Source organism: Pediculus humanus, genomic scaffold (assembly GCF_000006295.1).
Source record: "Pediculus humanus corporis 1103172107383 genomic scaffold, whole genome shotgun sequence".
Lineage (NCBI taxonomy): Eukaryota > Metazoa > Arthropoda > Insecta > Psocodea > Pediculidae > Pediculus > Pediculus humanus.
In genome coordinates, this window is record NW_002987010.1 from 556718 (window position 1) to 578786 (window position 22069).

General features: G+C 25.1%; 5 protein-coding genes across 5 annotated transcripts; 1 reads left to right on the plus strand and 4 right to left on the minus strand.

Annotated features, from left to right (window-relative positions):
- Positions 1-107: 107 nt before the first annotated feature.
- Phum_PHUM032320 (uncharacterized protein) lies at positions 108-838 on the minus strand (the record flags this gene model as incomplete). Its single annotated transcript, XM_002422991.1, has 4 exons — positions 108-185; positions 277-423; positions 503-667; positions 743-838. 4 exons carry the CDS (start codon positions 836-838, stop codon positions 108-110), a joined length of 486 nt encoding a protein of 161 aa, XP_002423036.1.
- A 771-nt stretch (positions 839-1609) lies between these two features.
- Phum_PHUM032330 (uncharacterized protein) lies at positions 1610-2339 on the minus strand (the record flags this gene model as incomplete). Its single annotated transcript, XM_002422992.1, has 4 exons — positions 1610-1690; positions 1776-1907; positions 1994-2158; positions 2244-2339. The coding sequence occupies 4 exons, from the start codon at positions 2337-2339 to the stop codon at positions 1610-1612; spliced, it is 474 nt and encodes a 157-aa protein (XP_002423037.1).
- Positions 2340-3377: 1038 nt separating this feature from the next.
- On the plus strand, positions 3378-4644 carry Phum_PHUM032340 (arp2/3 complex 20 kD subunit, putative; the record flags this gene model as incomplete). The annotated part of the gene is made up of 4 exons (XM_002422993.1): positions 3378-3392; positions 3827-4153; positions 4248-4418; positions 4573-4644. 4 exons carry the CDS (start codon positions 3378-3380, stop codon positions 4642-4644), a joined length of 585 nt encoding a protein of 194 aa, XP_002423038.1.
- Positions 4645-6412: 1768 nt separating this feature from the next.
- Positions 6413-10342, minus strand: Phum_PHUM032350 (leucine-rich transmembrane protein, putative; the record flags this gene model as incomplete). The annotated part of the gene is made up of 10 exons (XM_002422994.1): positions 6413-6708; positions 6931-7141; positions 7312-7464; positions 7536-7636; positions 7714-7897; positions 7980-8597; positions 8683-9184; positions 9265-9620; positions 9831-10000; positions 10087-10342. The coding sequence occupies 10 exons, from the start codon at positions 10340-10342 to the stop codon at positions 6413-6415; spliced, it is 2847 nt and encodes a 948-aa protein (XP_002423039.1).
- Positions 10343-12685: 2343 nt separating this feature from the next.
- On the minus strand, positions 12686-17438 carry Phum_PHUM032360 (uncharacterized protein; the record flags this gene model as incomplete). Its single annotated transcript, XM_002422995.1, has 13 exons — positions 12686-12822; positions 12918-13100; positions 13524-13586; positions 14279-14422; positions 14639-14808; positions 14878-15017; positions 15094-15280; positions 15379-15469; positions 15650-15845; positions 15956-16129; positions 16213-16343; positions 16439-16538; positions 17391-17438. 13 exons carry the CDS (start codon positions 17436-17438, stop codon positions 12686-12688), a joined length of 1764 nt encoding a protein of 587 aa, XP_002423040.1.
- Positions 17439-22069: the final 4631 nt, after the last annotated feature.

The following is a 22069-nucleotide window of genomic DNA, read 5'->3' on the forward strand; positions in this document are numbered from 1 at the left end:
AAACGACAGCAACAGCAACAGCAACAAGAAAAACATTTTTTTTTCATTTTTTTATTATTATTATAATGCTTTTAATCAATAGGTAAGTTTTATGTTTTATGTTTTGTTTACAAATTTTTCAATTTGTTTAAAACGAGTTTTTCAAAATTTTTAAGGGATTCATTTTGATCTGCTTCCACGTAAACCTAAAAAATAAAATCGATAGTAAAAAAAAAATAACTTTACTTCTAATAAAAATTTTTTGTTTGTTTGTTTGTTTGTTTGCTGTATACTCACGTTGTTAAAAACGATTGTCGGTATAAATTTAATTTTAGGTTTGAAATCAAGAGTTTTTTTACCATTTAACAATTGATATTTTTCACCTTCCGTACCTGAAGCGCAATTTTCAACACCGTCGTAAGAATAATTTAATTTTTTAGCACACTGTAAATAAATAAATAAATTATTATCATACGTTTCCCTTCTTATTTTTTTTTTAAATTATAATAATAATAATGATTACTTCTTGTCCAGCCGTTGGTGGATTGTTTGTTGACATCGTACAAACACCAAAATTAACTTGTTTTTCATTATTATCGTGACGTGAGTAAAAACATGCGTGTAAAACGTTACCCAAACATTCTTTCGGTCCGTGTTGACATTTAACAACAAATGGATTTTCTTGAACCTAAAAATTTTCCGTTTCGTTTTCAGGTACGAAATTATCGTTAATAATGCTTTTTTTTATTGATTATCTACTCACCCTACCGTGACCGAACGGTACCAAATCGAAAAAAACTTTTTCTCTTATTTCATCATTTTTATAAGCAGAAGAAAGTTGATTTCTAAAAAATCTCATTGAATCCGGACATAAAGTTTCGTAGAAAATTGTGACGTTGAGCACAGAACCCGAACATGACTTTAATTAATTAATTAATTAATTAATAATTAAATTATAAATTTAAAAAAAAAATGAATTAAATACCTGTACGGTCATTCCTGTTGCTACCAACAACATGAAAATTAATCCGCCAAACATTTTCCTTTTTGTCCACCCACTCAGTTGTTTGTGTTTGTTCGACTAATTTTTCTATTCTTATGTCCGTTTTCGGTCCGAAAATTTAATTATATATAAGAAAATTTGTATATCATTACGATAAGAATAATTAATGATAAGATTATTATTATTATTATTATTATTATTATTATTTATCATTTTAATTGTTTGTTATTTTAATTTATTAACGTTTGTACTCGTAACTAATTGTTTGTTCTTCAAATTTAACACCATGTCCAACAAATATTACGAAAAATTTTTCTAGAATTTTCTTTTATTTTATTATTTTTTCGATAACTGATAATAATAATTAATGGATGCAATCGATGTAGTTCTAGAAATTTCTTAATCCCTTATTCATATAATATTTAAATTTTACAAATTTTCATCACCGCTATCACTATTATTATTATCTCTTTTTTTTTTTGTTTGCTTAAGTAGAAAATTAATTGATGGATTTAAAATGAAAATAAATTTAATTAAAATATTATTATTATTATTATTTATTTATTTATTTATTGTTTTTATTAAAAAATAATAAAAATCGGGTTAAACATATGTGACATGACGTCATTAATAATTGTTATTAAGTTTTGATAAAATAACTTGTTTTAAATCATTCAATGAATTTTTTTGATCTTCTGCATTGTATACCTGTAAAAGATAATAATAATATTATGGGGAGTTTAGATTTTATTTTAAATAAATAAATAAATATATTTACATTATTGTAAACGACCGTTGGCACGACTTTAAGTTTAGGTTTAAAATCAAGAGTTCTTCGGCCATTTTTAATTTGGTACATTTCGCTTTCTTTTCCATTTGTACAAACGTCGACACCATCGTATGAATAATTTAATTCTTTTGCACACTGAAAACAGAAAAAAAAAACAGTTAAAAAATGATTAGGATGATGATGATGATGATGAAAAATAAGAAAATTTTTGTTTCTTATACCATTTCACCGGAAGTTGGTGGATTTTTTGTCGACATTGTACAAACGCCAAATTTAACTTGTTCTTCATTATTATTATGTCTTGCAAAGAAACAAGCATGCATTGCATTACCCATACATTCTTTGACCCCGTGTTGACATGTCACCTTAAATGGATTTTCTTCAACCTGGAAATATTTTTTTTTAATAGTTGCCATCAAAGGAAACGTTTCATAATCTTAATCATCATCATCATTATTTTTTACATCTTACCTTACCGTGTCCGAATGGTACCAATTCGAAATAAACATTTTCTGAAACTTGTTTGTTTTCATATGCAGGTCCCAATTGAGTTTTGAAAAAATGCATCGAACCCGGACATAACGTTTCGTAAAAAATTGTTACGTTTAATTTTGCGAAACTTACCTTTAAATAACAAAAAAAGAAAATTTTATTATTTTAAAATATTAAATAATTTTTTTTTTTTTTTAAAATACCTGAATCGCAAAAATTGTTAATAATAATATAGTTAATGATGGATTGACCATTTTGTTGATATTTTATCACTTGTTAAACTAATTTTTCAAATTGAATTTGATATATAATAATTTTGGGCTTTTTTTTTTTTTTTTGATAAGCATAATTAATATTACTTAAATTATTGATAAGATAATGTAACATCATGTGATTTATTATTTAGACAATAAGATTGTACTTCCATTATACTGATACTACTACCAAAACAACTAAAAGTGTTGACATCAAAATATGAAAACCAAAAAAAAAAAAAAAAGTCAAGTATTTATTTTTCTAATATGTTTAAGATAATAAAATTAGTTTTTTTTTTTAAGCTCTGAACTTTAATTTTTTTTTATTTAATTCTATGTCATATAAAAACACACATTGAGGAATTAAATTTTTTTTAATAAAAATATAAACTAATTATTAATTATTGATTGATTGTTTAATTGAAAAGAAAAAAGTTTTGGTTTTATAAAATTATTAAATCACCACTTTCTTTTTCTTATTCTATAATAATAATAATATTTTCTTTTAAAATAATTACAAATCAGTTATTTCAATGATTTTTTTGGGGGGAAAAAATGAAATTGGATAGTCATAAAAATTAAATTTTTTTTTTTTTATCTCAAGTCCTTTTGTAATTTAAAGCTATTATCGGGACGTGATATAAAATTTTAATGTTAATTTATTTTACAATTTATTATCAAACATAAATGGAAAGTAATCATTTAAAATTTTTTTTTTCCTTACATGTGAAAAGAATTCAATAATTCAAAATGGCGAATTTTTAGTCGTCATGCGCAGTGAATCATTTTAATAAACGTTTTGGAGCCATTTTTTTCTATAGGCGGTGGCTAAACCGTAGCAAAACAATATGGCGGAGAAATGTTTCATCGTATAGTAAATCACAAATAACTTGTTCATTTTTTAAGTTTTATTTAAGAATAAGAATTTTTAAAATGGTAAGTATTTATTTATTTAATTAAATTTTTTTGTTTTTCTAAATGTTTTATTAATAATAACTTTGAACTAAATGTTTAATTACTAATAACGTGGGCATCGGTTGACGTCAAATAAATACTTGGTTATAGATATATATATTTCTATTAATGAATCATTTTTATAATTAATTTCATTTATTAAAATAATTTTATATTGCATTTTAAAATATTATTAAAAATTTTTGAAACGAATTTTTGTTTTTATAAATTTTACAATGCGTGACATTTAGTTGAAATGCTCTCATGTAAATTCATGTAGGCTTGATTTCCTGTTTGTACTGTTAGAAATTTAATCATTATTTTATGTTTTGAAAATTATAATGTTCATTTCAGGCTGCCACACTAAGGCCATATTTAACAGCAGTGAGGCACACCCTAACTGCTGCTATGTGCTTAGACAATTTTTCTTCTCAAGTTGTTGAACGTCATAATAAACCAGAAGTTGAAGTGAGAACTAGTAAAGAATTGTTGTTAACTCCAGTTATAATAAGTCGAAATGAAAAGGAAAGAGTTTTAATTGAAAGTTCAGTGAATTCAGTGAGAATTAGTATTGCAGTAAAACAAGCAGATGACATAGAGCACATATTATGTCATAAATTTATGAGGTTTATGATGATGAGGGCAGAAAATTTTGTAGTTCTTAGGAGGAAGCCTATCGAGGTGAGATTTAACCCATTTAAAAAAGTTTTTTAATTATCGAAATTAACATTTTGTCATAATTTTATTACTAAAAATATTTGTTTTGATATTTTAGGGCTATGACATAAGCTTTTTAATTACAAACTTCCATGTTGAGCAAATGTACAAACATAAATTGGTAGATTTTGTTATTCATTTTATGGAAGAAATTGATAAGGAAATAAGCGAAATGAAATTGGCTGTGAATGCAAGAGCTAGAATATGTTCGGAAGAGTTTTTGAAAAGAGTAAGTTTAAAACGCATATTATTTATTAAAAATTTTTGTGTAAATGAGACTCAAATACCATGGCTCCTTTATTAAATGAATATCGGGTCGAATTACATGACATACTTTTCTGATAGCAAAACCACATTATTACACTGATAAGTAAAAAACACAGACATTTAACAAAAGTCTTTTTATTTGCATGCATATCAAAAATTCATCCGAATATGAAAAAAAAAATGATTAGATATTTCCTTTTTCCTTTTTTTTTTACAATTAAAATTATTTATTTCAGTTTTAATATCAACAAACACAATCAACTGCAGAAAAACACACTGCCCACATCAATCCTAGTTTTAAAAAAAGGAAAAAGGTAAAAACTTTATCTAACAATTAAAAAAAAAGGCTTTCGAGAGAGAAACTTTCAAAATTAATTGTACTAAGATTCATATACATATTTCAAAATAATATTTATAAGATTTCTTTTATTATGATTATTATTATTATTATTTTTAAAACATAATTAATATGTTGATTTGTATAAAATGAATTTTTATTTTTTCTTTATTTAACAACAAAAACAAAATGAAACCCAAAAATTTGAATAATATTTATTCTTTATCGAGCTCATTATATTAAAATTATTAATAGCACAATTAATTAAATATAATATTATCAAAAAAAAAGAAACAATGAGGAATTATTATTACTATTATTATTACTTAGCCAATAAAAAAAAAATTTTTAATTATAATAATAATAATAAAAAGTTTACAAAATAAATGTAGTTTTAGATGTTTCAAATACTTTCGAGTATATATAAAAAAAAAACTAGAAGGTTAGATGAAATCTATTATTATTATTAATAAAAAAAAGTTTAATGATAATAATAATATTAATTATAATTTTTAATGATATATAAAATATTTTACTTTATTATTATTATTATTATTACATTGTTTTATTATTATTATTTTAAAATAGAGAGAGAGAGAGATCGTGATTTAAATATGTAAATAAATTTTTGACGTTTCAATTAATTATATCGATTGATTGATTGATTGATTTTTCTTTTTTTTTTGTTTACTATTTTCATTAAGTTGAGATAATTTTCTTTTTTCTTAACGGTTTTTTTTGGAAATGAAAGGATGTTAAAAAATGGTTTCGATCGATTTTTAAAATGTGAAAAAAAAAATAAAAAAATTTATTTAAAAAATGAGCGTGCAGGCACAAAAAAAGGTATTATTATTAATTTAATAGCTGGTGTTGCTTAAAAAAATTTATTTTCAATAATTATTTTACATAATTTTTTATAATTGTTTATAATTTAAATTGTTTTTTGGTCTTTTCCAAATCACAGAATTTTCTTTTTTTTTGATCGTATCGTATACTTAGGTTCATTTTATATAATCTCTTAATGAACGCCATATTGAAATTTTTAAATTGAATGTACATACATATAAATTTATTTGATTTTCACCCTGTTTTATTCCTTGTTTAGGAAATACTAATTTGCGAAGGTAACACAACATTTTGTTAACAATTAAATAAAATTTACAATAAAAATAAAAATAAATAAATGAAAATATTTGGACGGTTGAATTTTATGAGAATGATTACCGATATAGAAATTTTTTAATATTCTACATTGGGTATTTTGCCATTCTCTCAAATCTCCATTCGATGTTATACCAATCAAACAAAGTTCGTAATTATTACTCGTTAATAATTTTTTTTGTATATTCTTTGGCACGGTTGAATTCGGACCGGAAATATATTCTCTTATTTGTTTTCCGGTTAATATTTCTTTCCTCTTATTATAAGGTATTATTTTTTCATATGCTGTTGGACTTTGATCCGTTGTATTTATTCTCATTAGTAAATAAAAATCCGCAACGTCTTCTTTTGATGTTACCAACCATTGTAATGATAACGTTTCCGGTTTTATCCTATCGGAAAATTTATTAATCAATTTGTAATCATTTAATTAAATTGTAATTTTTAAAAAAAAATACTCACAATTCAAATTGTCGAAATTTAATATCGGGATTTATTTCATATTCTTCGTTTATTAATTTATTATTATTATTATTATTTTCTTCATCTTCGTCGTAATAATTATAATTATGATCATTGTTATCGTCATCTCTTTGGCATGTTAAAGTTGATTCTTTCAGTAGGTAAAACGTTTGATCTTGTAAAGGTTCAGGTCCGGAACATTTAACGGTTTTCCATTCTTTTGGAACGTCGACTTGATTTCGTATCCACCTATTTAAAGGTCGTGTTTGACAGGTACACTGAAGGGGATTCCCTGATGGATGTAAAAAAAAATTTTTAAGTAAAGTTTTACTCTCCCTTTCCCCCTCTCACTCCCTCGGGAGAACCAAAGACATTAATATCTTTTACTTAATTAAATTTTCTAGTAACTTTTCGAGTTAAGTTAAATTATTTAAAAATATAAATGAGAAGTCATTCATTTTTTTTTTTGTTTTCACAACAAAATTTTCATTTTTTATCGACATTTTCCAAATACCTGAATATTGAAATGAAGTTCCGTTATTTAATAGCATCATGAGCTCGGGATAAAATTCACTCAATTCGTTATTTTTTAAATCCACGTGACGTATTTTCGATTTTAATTTCGATAATTCTTTCAATGGTAAAACGTATAATTTATTATTCGATAAATATAATTCGGTGAGATTTTCCGGGGGACCGAAATAATTGGGTGGAAAATCCGTTAACTCGTTATAAGATGCGTCTAGAACTTTTAATGCCGTCAAATTACCCAAAACTCCTGTAAAAAAAATTTTTTTCGTTTGTTATCATTATCATTATCATTACATTTCGTGATAAAATTACAATTATTACCTCTTCTAACTTCGTTTATCATGTTGTGACTTATATTTAACACTTCAACATCTTTAGTCCCATACGTTAGATCGTACGTTATAACCGGAAGTGAATTATAACTCAAATCAATGATTCTTAAATGATATGGAATGTAGGGACTACTGGGAAATGATTTTCTAGTGAGGAAAGATATTTTATTGTGACTTAAATTTACCTGAAAATATCATAAAAATTACGTAATTTTTTTTTTAAAGAAGATACCAACTAAAAAATATTTTTTATTACCTTTTCGAGTGATAAAAAATCGTCTAAAAGTCCGTGAGTTTTGTTGTCTAATTTTTCTATACGATTGTACGACAAATCTAATTCTCTTAAAGATACTAAACCTGTATGAAAACATTTTAATTTTTTTTTTTATTAGGGTAGTACTTCCGGTGTTAATAAATTTCGAATCGTTATTTACCTTGAAATGCACCGTTGGGTATGATTGTTAAATTATTATGACTCAAATCTAATTTAAGAAGTTGTAGAAGACCATCGAAAGCTCTTTGAGACACGTTCGATATTTTATTACCAGATAAATTTAATTCAAAAACAACCGGAAGTCGTCCGAAAGCACTTTTTTCTAACGTCGTCATATTATTTCCCTTGTAAAATTAAAAAAAAAAAATTAATGAAAACTTTTCTCTTCCCCCCCAAAGAAGTAGGTTAACGCGTAATAATAATTACTTGAAGTTGTAAATATTGCAATGATGATAAATCCCCCAAACTTGACCATGGTGGATTATTAATATCGTTATAACTTAAATTTAACTTTTGTAATGTTAACAAACCCTCGAAACTTCCTTTTTCTAAATTATCTTGTAATAAATTATAACTTAAATCCAACGAAAGTAATGAATTCATCGTCGGCCATGTTTCGTGTGATGCCGGGATTTTTTCCAATTTGTTCCAGGATATATCCAATTCCGATAGGGATATCGGGATTTGAAATATTTTTGTTAGTTCATTATTACGAGCGTTTAATTGTCTCACGCTTGCCATTCTCGTCAAAGCTCCTCGACTTATATCTTTTAATTTATTATTACTTATGTCGAGTTGTAGTAGAGTCGGTAGTGCACCGAAAACAGAACTTTTTAACGATTCCAATTTATTGTGACTTAAATTTAAATATCTCAAACCTAACAAAACCTGAAAGACGCCATTGAAAACATCTTTTATGACGTTGTGACTCACGTCAATCGTATGCAATTCGTATAATTTCGGAAAAGTATTTTTCGGTATTGTTTTCAATTGATTATAAGACACGTTAAATATTTTCAATCCCGTCATGTTTTGAAGTGGTACCTGAAGATATGAAAAAAGTATTTGACGTAAATAACGAGTAAAAGTTTTTAAGAGTTTAAAGAAAAAGCAGAAGAAATAAAATTACCTGATTAAGCGATGTTAAATTATTATAACTTAGATCCAAGTGGGTGGCGTAGGTGGTACTATCAAAAGCAGTTTTAGGGATTTCTGATATTTTATTGTGACTCAAATCCAAAAGTGTTATATTTGCGCAATTTTCAAAAGCACCGCCTTCTATGTTGTTTATCAAATTATGGGAAACGTTTATCGTAACCAAATATAAATCTTTAAATGCTAATTTTTGTATTTCGGTAATTAAATTTTCCGACACGTCGATTATTTCAACGTAATTCAATTGATAAAACATTTGATAATCGATTTTTGTTATTTTATTCTTCGATAAATCGATAGTACCTATACGAGTTACGGATCCGAAAGTACCCCTACCCACATCCGATATTTCGTTGTCGCGAAATAAAAGTCTTCGTATAAAACGCATACCTCGAAACGAATTAGAATCTAATTTTTTTATAAGATTATTATTAAAATTAAGATATTTTAATACTGTGTTACGAGCAAATGCTCCCCTGAAATGAAAATAAAAAATATAATAAAAAAAATTTTCTTTTTTTTAAACCGCCGCCATGTTTGTTTTTCCAAGACAAACCTTGTGAGTTCTTTGACTGCATTATTCGATGCGTTAAACCATCCGAGTTTGTTAAGATCTGACATGTGAGAGGCGTCAATTTTGGTCAAATTATTATAACTTAAATCCAAAACTTCTAAATCTCTTAAACCTTTGAATTGATTCCTTTTTAATTCCTTTATATTATTCATGTGAAAATCTAAAGTTTTTAATTTTTTCAAACCGGTAAACATATCCGATGGTAATTCAGTTATTTTGCCATTTGTCACGTGTAATCTTTCCAACGTGTTTTTCATTAGAGACGATGAAAAAGTATTCGAATTTAAATTTTTTATAAAATGTCCGCGAATGTTTAAAATCGTTAAATTACCTAAAATCTAAATTTACAAAAAAAAAGATAATAATAATAATAACGAGGACGAAAAACGTGAAAGTTAAAGAAAATTTTCATTTTTCGAGTGTTTTTCTTTTTTTGGATAGTTGTTCGCAAAAAAAAAAATTTCACTACTTGGGAAAATTATTTATTTATTTCACCCACGATTGTTTGTTTGTTTTGGTTGTTTGGTTGTTTTTAACTTGTCACTAACCTGTAATGATTCTGTTGGATATTTTTCAAAATTCGTATCGAATAAATAAAGTTCTTGTAGTGTTTTGTTAACGCCTAAAAAAAAATGATCTTCGATAATCGTTAATGGCGTATCGACGACTTCGAATACTCGGATTTTAAGATTGTGTAAAACATCCCCGTATAATCTTCCTGAAAAACAAACAAACAAACAAACAAATTTTTCCGATTGTTTTACAATAGGCAAACAATAAAAATGCAAACGGGAAAAAATATACCTATGTTACATTTAGAAAAATATAATTTTTCAATGAGTAAATTTTCATTAGCAAAATTTTTAAGTCCGACGCTTAAACTTGCCAAATTTGTATTTTCGCAAACGATCGTCACTCCTCTTTCTCCAGGTTTTGCACATACGCATGGATATAATTGCGCTTTGTTTTTCGGACATTGATACCTTGGTCCCGGAGGAATATATTCCGATCGTATATGGGTGCATAATGTTAATAATAACACCCAATAGGAAAATTCCATTATAACCTTTAGAAAAAAAATTTTTTTTTTTTAATAAATTACGTCATTTACTATTTGTAGTCGTACCTGCGCCTTTTTTTTTTACTTTCTACCGTTAGGTAGAGAAGAGACAGACGAGTGGGTGATTTTTGGGTGGTATCCAAGTAGTAGTAGTAGTAGTAGTATTATTTTTACTATTTTTAAAAATTAAATTTTAAACCCTATTTTATCGTAGATAACATTGACATAATAATTTTTAATAAATATTTTAAATATGGCGGAATGAATATCGATTTTATTTGATAAATATCTCCTTACTCAAAATAAAATAATTGAAAGTGAAAAAAAAACTTTTTCCGATACGAAACGAGGTCAACAAACGGTGAAAATAAACAAACAAACAAACAATCGAAAATTAATATATTTAAAAAATTACCTTATGTTATGTATTAATAATCACATTTCGCATGGAAAGAAAATTTTTTTGTTTAAATTTTTTTTTTTTTTATAAAAAATAAATTATTTCTTTACGGTTTCAAAACTAAACTAAAGGTAAATCACTTTCACATTGTTTATGAGAGAACGAAAAATCCGCTTTCTGGTCCTTGAATACCTTGAATGTTGTTTTTTTTTTTTAAGGTATGCATTTGCCTACTGGAGAAATTTTTAAAAACGTATCATCTCACTTTCGAACATTAAATTATGGTAAAGAAAGAAAGAGAGAGAGAGAGATTTTAAATATGTAATAAGTTGATTGTGTACTGATAATACGTCATTTTTTATGTATAAATTGTCAAACTCTGGAAATTTTTATTGGAATCCTGGAACGGTTAAATTTCTGTAAGTTTAGTGTGAGGATGAATCACAATAATAAATTTCCATTAAATTTTTTTTTTTTTAAATTAATTTAAACTCAAATTTTGTTCATAAAATGTCGTAACAGCAGAATCAGGTATTGTTGTTGTTATTCCAGTTGTGATAAAATAAAAGATGAAAAGGTTCGTACGCAAAAGGTTGCCAAAAATTTATTTCCAGGAATCACATTTGGGAGGGTCACTCTTATGTCACTCATCATTCGTTATTTAAAAATGACATCATCGTTTTAAAATATTAAATAAAAAAACAAAAAAAAGGAATGGAAAACTATTAAAACCTAAAGAAACAGGAAAACAAATAAATAATAATAATAATAATAATAATAGTAAAACTTTTTAAAATAACCTGACTGGAGAATAATGATTTTAAAAAACTTTTTTACGGTATCTTTTTTTTTTTTTTTTTTTTTTTTTTTTGGAATTTTTTTCCCCAATGCAAAGATAATAAGAACAAAAAAATTAAAATTATTATTTTTTTTTTGTTTCGGATAAATTTTTTACGTTTCCATAAGTTTTTTAACCTTTGACCTAAAATATCGATCATCTTTAACCTTTCATCCTCTTTTTATAATTTGCATATAATTTTTAAACTATTATTTTCTCTCTATCTTTTTTTTTTTTTGTTAAATTTTTTTGTTTTATATACGTTTTTTTTTATGGGGGGGGAGAGGAGGATGGGGGGAAATGTTTTCCTAAGATAAAAACAAAAATTTTCTTTTTTAAATCTTCTTCTGGAAGATAATCCTCGGATTATTATAAAATCCTGGATTAACGTTTTTTTTTTTTTTGGTCGTCAACAACCCTTCAAGATTATGTGAAAATCTTTCAATTTTTTTTTTATTTTTAACATAACAGGTTTTGTACAAAAACTATATTTCCGCGTATTTGGGAGAATTCCCTGAGCAATCAGGTTCTTATTATGTCAGCCATCATTATTTGAAACGTTTTCATTTGCGAGTGACCAGGTTTGGTTATTTTTTATTTATTTTTACTTATTTTTTCCAATTTATTTTGATTTTTATGGAGGCGCAGGCCCTGTACCTGTCGTCTGCACTTAAACAAATTCGACATTTTTATTTTTTATCATTTAAAAATCAATTTTTATTGATTCTGTAACATTGTTATATTGTTGATGTATGAGTTTGTGGGATGATGTGAAGGATAAACAAATTTAAAAAAATTAAATTAAATTAAAATTAGAATTAAAATTTATTAAATTTAATTATTACTCATCTATAAATCTGATTCAACCAGAAAAATTATTTCAAATAAATAATATATATATATTATAATAATATAAATACTAAAAATATTTCATAATCAAATATCAATAATTTTTGTTAAAATAAAATATAATAAATAAAATTATTAATTTTTAATAAACAGAAATATATAGATTTTTTTTTGTTATTATTATATGTTATTATATATATCTTCGATTTTTAATTAATAATGTATTAATAGTAATAATAATAATAATAGTAATTATTTATTTGGAGAGTATTTCTCCCTGATTATTAACGTTAACTTTAGCTAATTCAGTAGGAGCTGATATCGATGCAGGTGGTGGTACGTTACCTGGAGTCCAAGCTCTAACTTCACTGTAAGATCTTGGAGCCAAATCTCCTGGAAAAAAAAGACGTCGAGGGGTTAGGGGAGCTTTTTAATAATTTTTCCTTCTTATTTAAATTTTTCCAATTGGATTTGAAAAAAATAAAAACCTTCTCGTATGTTTTGAGTGACTGTAAATGTTTTTCCAGTATCAAGTGGCACGGTCCAGTTAACAGGTTCCGGTGATCTTATGACAATTTGCTCCGGTGATTTGACCCTCGTAGGTTCAGGTGGTGATTTTATTATTTGTTCTGGTTCTAAAGCTGTCGTAAACTCTTCATCCCCTTCATCACCTGTTTAAAACGATTTTAAATTATTATTATTAAATTTGAAAAGTGATCGACTCCATAATAACATTTTTCCGTTAATGATTTATTCAAAAAAATTTTATTAATTAATCACGATTAATAATAATAACAATAATAATAATGACAACAACATGTAAAAAAAAAAGGAAAAATATAATTTTTGTGCTTGGGAAAAGCGTAAAAGCTTTTGATTTTCCATTTAGAAAAAAAGTAAGCATAGCAATATTAACTTACTTTCTTTTTCATAACAATTTTTTATGATGGAATATTCGTCGTCGTTGTCGTCGTCGGGTTATAGTTGTTGAGTAATTAAAAATAATTTTAATTTAAAAATGAAAATAATAACAATAATAATAACAAAAAAGGAAAAAAATTATTATTAATTGTTTTTTAATTTTTTTTTCTTACCTTTTCTATCCTTTTTTAATTGCGATGCTTTGGCGCCAGAAGGCACGGTTGTTATTAGAGATGCTGGAAGCAACAGTGAAATTTATGATAGAAAATAGTATCATCTACTGGATTTTTATTTGCATTTTTGTAAATTATATAAAAGAATAATAATAATAATATTGCCCTTATTTATTTAACTTAATCGTCAGTAAACCCTCATAATCCTTTTGTTTCAAAGAAAAAAAAAAAATTTCCCAACTCACATTCATCTATCTTTCTAAATTTTCTAAATTATTCTATTAATTATTCATTCGTAATAATTTTGAACCTAAATTTAACAAAAATAAATAAAATTTTTGAAAATTTTCTATAAACTAATTTACCTTAAATAATAATAATATTAATAGTAAAATTCCTAACCCATGAGAGTAACATTTATTAAAAAAATTATTATTATTAACAATTAATTACACACACGTGTGTGACACGCTCACATTTAGGTTGGTGATAATAAGCAAAAAATTTGTGCTTTAATTTTTTTAAATTGATTGACAATATAGCGAGATTAACAACACAAATGGGATTATCTTTATCCGGTATTAAAGATAAATAATTTTTCCATTGATTTGAGATTAATAATTGATATTGTGCGTTGCAGGAGGAAAAGTATCGCGCGAGTGTTGTATTAATAATAATAATAATAATAATAATAATCGATAGGAGACTATATTGAAGATGGATTTATGGTTAATTTGGAAAATTTAATGCCTTACTTGGTCTCGATCTTCGTTTTGACTTCTCCGGTTCCTGTATTAAAGACTTATGAATGGTCGGTGGTGGTGCACCGACATTAGATTCTTGACGTGTCCTATTAGGAGAGGTTCTCTTTACGTATAATTTTTTCATTTGAACATTACCTATCAACACAACACATTTAAAAGGAAATAATTTTCCATTAAAATGGATAAAAAGCACGCCATTTTTTATAGAGAGAGAGAGAGAGAGAGATAGAGAGGGACAAGCAAAAAAAAAAAAACTAAATTAAAAATTAATATTTGGTGTTAAAAGGGGGTAGAAGCAGACGAAAATGCTGAATATTATTTATTTATTTAAATCAAATTTTTTTTTCTCACCTTTTTTTGGCGATGATTCCAAATTTTGTTTTGGTGTTGGAGCCGTTTTTTTCTTATCCGGTTTTCCCTGATGTGTACCTGGTAAATGATGACTTCCTTTTGCCGATTTTGCTCTCGTTAATGATTTCAATGGTGAATTTTTTTTGTTTTCTTTTTCTTCTTTCGAAGATCTAAAAATTAATTTAAAAATTAATATTCATAATTTTTTCATAAATAAATAATTATTAATAATTAATTACTCATTTCTAGAAGAAACTGTTGTTGCCAATGATAATGCCGATAAAGTACTTCGTCGTGAAACCTGCTCCCAAACCATCATTTGATCGTTGTATAGCTGTGCTATGTGATCCGGTATCAATTCGGTACCCCAACCGCGATGCTACAATTTAAACAAAATTACCGGAAATGAGGAAAACAAACTTTTTTTTTGTAAGAAACCTTTTGTTCGTACATACCCTGTACTGATTAGCTTTTTGTCTTAGGAGTACAACTTCTTTATACCAAGACGATGATGGTAAATCACTTTCGGTTGTGCTGTTAAAAGCATTTACAGTAGGCCTCCTTTCAAAAACTCCTTTTTGTTCATCAAAATCATATTTATTAAACGGTTGAAAATTTTTCTTATATTCGCTTTTAAATTCTCTAAGTAAACGCAAAAGAAAAAATTCAATGAGTTTTACACGTTTTTCATTTTGAACAATAATTACTTCATTTTTTGTCCACAAAACTTTTTGACCTACCCGTCAGTATCATCGTGTTTAGATCCAGAATCATCACCGATTAAATTATCAGTTTCTGAATTTCCTTTTAAAGAATCATGGTCGGATTTATCTGCATTGTTAAAATAATAAAAAAACAATTTTTATACATTACTTTCTCCCCGATTAAAAATTATCATGAAAAATGGGGGCGAGGGGAGGGTAAGGGGGGGGATATATAAATAATATATATATGTATATAAATTACATTTAATTCCTCCAGTCTTTTTATGTACGGGAGCAGTCTCTTTACTCTTAATACCATTCATTGATACCGACTTCTTTGGCTGATTATCTGATAAAATATCATCAATTCTCGGATTTACGAGACTCGAAATAACTTGTTTAACTTTATTATTATTATCTTCTTTTTTGGGTGGTACCGTTTTTAATATTTCACTTTGTATTATATTATTGCGATTAGTAAAAGTCGTTGTGTTAACGGTTGCCTGGAAAGAAAAACGAAAAAAAAAAACAAATGAGAAGAAAATTTTTTTTCCCCATCATTATTTTTTCATTATCATTATTATTATTATTATTATTATTATTATTTGTTTACCTTTTTATCATATTTTTTATTAGAATCTCTAATTTTAGTGAATATAGAGGATTGATTTGGGATATTAATGGATCTGGTACTAATTAATCTGTACGATGATTTTCTTGCATGAGGACCTTCGGATTTGCTGCGCCTCGAATTCTTATTACGACACGAAGCCCACCTTTCCTCCGACTGTAAATATTTTTATTTTATTTTATTTTATTTAAAACTAATATTAATAATAATAATAATTTATTTATTTATAATGACGATACCCTTGCTCTATCTGATAAAAAATAATTTCCCAATAAAGCTTCCGATCCGCTATCATTTAAAAAATCATTTGTTTTATATGCTATTTCTGGGTGTTTTTTCCTTCTGGGTAATGCAGGCTCTTGTAAATTTTCTAAAATAAAGTTTTTTATATTTTTTTTTATTTTCCTTTTATCATTATTATCATTCCCTTTTTAATTTAATTTTTTAAAGAAGAAGCCTGTATACCTGAGATAAAAGGTTGCGGAGGTCTTCTCACGACAACATCATCACGGTTAGATCCTTTGTATTCATGCCAACGATAAGTGCTTCTATATTCTGAATTTAGCTGAAATTATCACAAATCTTATAACTCGTTTTCCTGGGGAGGCGGGGGGGAGGGTGGTGTTAAAAATTTTCGTCTAACAACTATATATATTATTTAAATTTTTATATATATCTTAAATTATTTTAAAAATACATAATAAAAACAAAAAACAAAAACTTTTTACTTACTTACGATTATTTAAAATGAAAAAATTTTATTAGAAAAAAAAAACCTTTTGAACTCCCCAAAATAATGCAGACGAATGAAGTAGAGGAAAAATGAAAAATAAAAATTTTTCGAGTTCGACTGTTTTGATTGATTTAAAAAAAAAAAAAAAAAATTAATTGAAAAGTTTTTTGTTTTTTTTTTTGTTTCTATTTTCGAAATACACTTCAAATATGAAAAAACTTTTTGAAAGTCATCATCATCATCATTATTATTATTATTATTAAATGATAAAAAAAAAAGAAACTTTAAACCTTTTTTTTTACGGTGGAAAACCCTTTTTTTTACCCTTTTTACCTTTTTTTTTTTTTTTTTACAACATCGTTACCTTAATTAATTAATTAATAATTAAATAAAAAAGGCTTTTATTATCATTATTATCATTATCATTTTTCCGGGGGTTTTTATATAATTCGAGGCGCAAGGAAAAGAAGAAGAAAATTTTTTTTTTTTTTCGTATAAAAGGCTCGAGTGTTTGTGAGTGTGTGTGTGTGTATAAATCAATAATTGATTTTTATTATTATTATTATTATTATTATTATGAATCAATTATTTTAATGGGGAGGTGATAGAGGAAAAAATGTGCATTTTCCAAACAAAAAAAGAAAAGAAATATAATTATTATCATAAATAATTTACCTTGTCAACTGGAAGTGACGGACAAGCTCGACACATGTTCCAAAAAGTTCCGATCATTTTGTAATAAAATAATAATAATAATAGTAATAGTAATAATAATAATAATAATAAATAAATGAAATTTATTAATAAATTCAAACGATAATTTTTTAGTTTTTTTTCTTTTTTCCAAGGGGTTTAAAACCCCATAATCAAACTCGAAAAAATTATTTATAAACATAAAAATTAAATTAATCTTTTTATTTTTCTATTAAATTCGATTTTATAATAATAATAATAATAATAAATAAATAATTTACGTCATCGTCGTCGTAATTCGCGTACAAAAAAAAAAAATTTTTTTTTACACTAATAACATAACAGGAAAAAAAAAACAAACGCGTTTTTCATAGTCTCTCTTTAAATATCCTCGGCCCCCCCCTTTCGATTTTAATAGTTAAAATTTTTTTTTTTTTTATTTGTTGGTAACACTTTTTTCACACTATCACGACCTTTCACTTTTTTTATTATTAGAAAAAAAACAACAACAGAAAAAAAATTATGAAAAATATAAAATTTAATGATGGTAGAAAAGGTTTTTAATAAAACGCATGCGTTTTAATAAACGACGACAGTAAAAAAAAAAAAAAAAGAAAATTTTTTTTTTGTGCAATTTTCTTTCTAGTTTTGATTTTCTCACATCTCTGGAAAATCAATAAACCCTTAAAAAAAAAGAGCTTATACTTTGTATTAGGGTGAGGGTTGTTGTGTGACTCTACCGGTGGAAAATTGTACTATTGAAAAAGTATCTCTCTCTCTCTCTCTCTTTTCTCCATGTTTTTTTTATATACATAACATATTCATAATAAAAAAATAACGCCTGGAATATTTAAAATTTAAATGTCGACAACACGCCAAAAGAAGAAAATTCCGTGGGAAAAAAAAAGGAATCGGGAAAATTTTCTTTTACGCCATTTTTCTTTTCCTTTTTCTCCAAAGGTTTTTTTTTTGTTTCACGCGATTAAATTTTTAATGATGATAATAATAATAATAATGGTTTTATGCGTGGGTTTCATCTAGCCAATAAAAGCAATTTAATTCTAATTTTCTTGCGTATTTTTTTTCTCTCTCTCTCTCTTTCTCTCTCCCTTTCTCTTTTCGATAAAAAAAAAATTTTCTTTTCCAAAAATAAAAACGACATTTTAATCGTTTTGTTGTCGTCGTCGTCATCATGGCCGTCGTTTTTCCTTTTTTTCTTCGATAAATTTTTTTTGTTTTTGGAGAGAGAGAATAATAATAATAAAGCATTTAAGCACACATCAACATTTTTAAATTATTATTTAATTTATTTACCTTTTATTTTAAAGCAGACGAAACTCTCAACGACACGTCGCTCTAAACAGAATGAAAGCTTTTCCTTCAATGACTTCATACACACACACACACGCACACACACACACACAGACAAACACACAATTTTCCTTTTTTTTTTTTTTTAACGTTGTGTAGGCTTCGATATTTTTTTCTTAACTGTCACAACCCTTTAATTTTTTTTTAAAAAGGAAAATTTTCTTTTTTCTTTTTATCGTATTTTCCTTCTCTTTTTGATTATTCACCCTCTTTTAATTTTTAATTTTCCTTTTTTTTTTTTTTAAGGGCGTGTACGATTTTTCTTCTTTTTATTCGTTTGTAAAAGGGGTGCCATGTGCAAATTGTAATGTTTACATCATCATATCCCTGATTCATAACTTAAAAAAATTTTTTTTTTTAAATAAATAATTGAGTTATGACGTCATCAATCAATTGTATTTTTCTTTTAAAACATTTTAAATTCTTTCATAATAATAATAATAATAATAATAAATCATAAATAATTAAATGGGCATCTGTTTTTCTTTTACTCTCTTTTAACAAAAAAATTTATTATTATTATTATTATTAGATTTAAACGATGAGTTTTATATACGTGACCGAAATATTATTATTATTATTATTTAGTTATTAGGGGAGGGGAGGTTAGTTATTCTCATCGAATAAATAATTAATTTATATAAGAAATAAAAATGTCAAATTTATTTCAAAGATTTTACAACATTATTTTTTTTTACAACTTTTTTATTTATTTATTTATTTTTTATTTATAATGATAATAATAATAATTTATTTTATAATGATCAATAGTTATTATTATTATTGTTTCTTACTTCATATTTTAATTTTAATAATTATTTATTATTATTATAAAAAAAAAAACCTAAAATTAACTAACAGAAAAAAAAAATTTTTATTTATTTATTTTATTTATTTATTTTCATTTTATTTATAAATTGTTATTAAAAATAATAAAAATAATAATAATAATAATATTAATAATAATAATAAAAGATCATTGATCGATACTTTTCATATATATATATATAATAATTCGCGAAAAAAATTCGAATGAAAAGTTTTAAAAAAAAAAAAAAAAAAAAGTAGACAGAAAACAAGAACGATGAAAAATAACGCTGGGAGGAGAAGCGAGGGGAGGGGGGAGAACTGGCTGGGGCGGGAGGTAGGGAGGTAGAGGGAGTAACGAGAAGAAAAAAACACGAAAAGAAATTTCTAGAAAAAATAAAAATAAAAAAATACCAAAATTTGTTTTATCCATATGTGTGTATATAATTCGAAGGTTAGTAGTAAGTAAATTTCAAAAAAAAAAAAAAAAAAAAATTTTTACAAATTATTCTTTTATTCGTTAAAATAATCAATCATTCATTCATTCATTCATTCATTCTATCATTCTTAAAGAACGAATCAAAATCGGTTTAATTTCATTTTTTTTCTCTCTCTCATAAATAATAATAATAATAATATTAATAACTACGATTTAATTAATTAATTCATTAATTTTTTCTTTATAAAATGGCTCTCGCGTTTATTAATTAATTTCTTTCTTTTCTGTTTTCGTTACCTGTTAAAAAAAAAAAAATAATAATAATAATAATTTCATTTTGTTCAGTTGTATAAACAAACAAACAAGCAAACAAACGTCAAACAAACGTCGAACGATTTTTTTTAATCGGAATCAAATCGAAGTTTTCGAGGAAAATTTTCCTTTTTTTTTTTTTTGATAAAATCAAAAATTGCACTTTACAATCAAAGGAACTAGAAAATTAATGATAATAATAATAATAATAATAATAATTTTCCTACGGGGATAAAATAAACAAGATCTCAGTCTTAAAACGGATAAATAATAATAATAATAATAAAATCTTTGATTTTTGTTCAGTAATGACGAAACAAAAAAAAAATTTAGTAACCGTTTTTCTTTTTTTTTATCCATTCGATCAATAAATCAAATCGAGCTTTTTTTTTTTTTAACTTTTTCCCATCACCATAATCATAATCATCATCATCATCGATTTACGTCAACGTCATAATTTATAAAACGATAACAATAATAATAATAGTAATAGTTTTTCAAGGAAAACCAACAACCCTGATTAATTCACCAACGTCGTGGAATCCTTTTGGACGAAAAACTTTTTTTTTCCTCTCCCTCCCCCTCCCCTTCCTCGACTGCGTTTTACGCATCGCCTCGTAAAATAAAATAAAATAATAATAATAATAAATAAGTAAATAAATAAATAAATAAAATAATTTTAAAAAAACTATTTTTAAAATGGCGGTGTGATTAATGACACATTTTTATTAAATTTTTTTTTTTTTGTACTCCGATTTGAAATATATATATATATATATGTATAGAAAAATCGTTCGCGCGCTTTTTTTTTGTCTTCTGCTATTGCTTTCTCTCTTTTTATTTTTAATAAACAAAAAAAAAAAAAAAACATAATAATAATCTGATGAGATCTTTCAATACTGATTTAACCGATTAAATCTTTTATTTTCTCACGCTTTCTCTCTTTCTCTCTCTCTCTCTCTTTCTTTCTCACTCTTACAAATGTCATTTTAATTTCATTTAATTTTTTTTTTTTTTTTTTGTTTTTGAAATTTTTAAAAAATTTTTTCCGCACTTGAAATTAAACCATTTTCCGGAAACTCATGAGCATAATAAAAACAAATTTTAAAAATATCACCAACTACTTGAATAATCTAACGTGACGTAACTCTTTTACAATAATAATTATAATAATAATAATAATGATTTTTACTCATAGTCACCATAGTTTTTTTTTTTTTTTTTTCATTGATTGATTGTTAGTCACTTTCTATGTACAAAAAAAAAAAAAGAAAAAAAAAAGAAAATTATTCTCAACATAATTTTTATACAAAGTTTTTCAAGCACTGTACATAATCTAAACTTTCCCTTGATTGGGTTTGATTAAAAATTTAATTAATAATTAATAATAATAATAATAATGATAATAATAATTGATCTTTTTTTTTGTTCTTTCTTTCACCCATTTCATTTAATTTTTTAAAAAATCTACAAATTAATTTTCTTTTTTTTTTTTTAAATTATTATTAATCGCTTTTACACTTGATTTAACTTTGATTAAAATTGAAAATTTCTTCTGCTTTTTTTTTTTTATATTTTTTTCATACGAAGAACGTTTTTCTAATCCATTATCCCCTCGTTTTAAGCGTTCAAATGATTACAGTATATGAGATCAAAAAAAAAAAAAAAAATTATTATGTTATTATTAATATTATTATTATTATTATTATCATCATTACTGAACCTTTCAATTTATTACGAG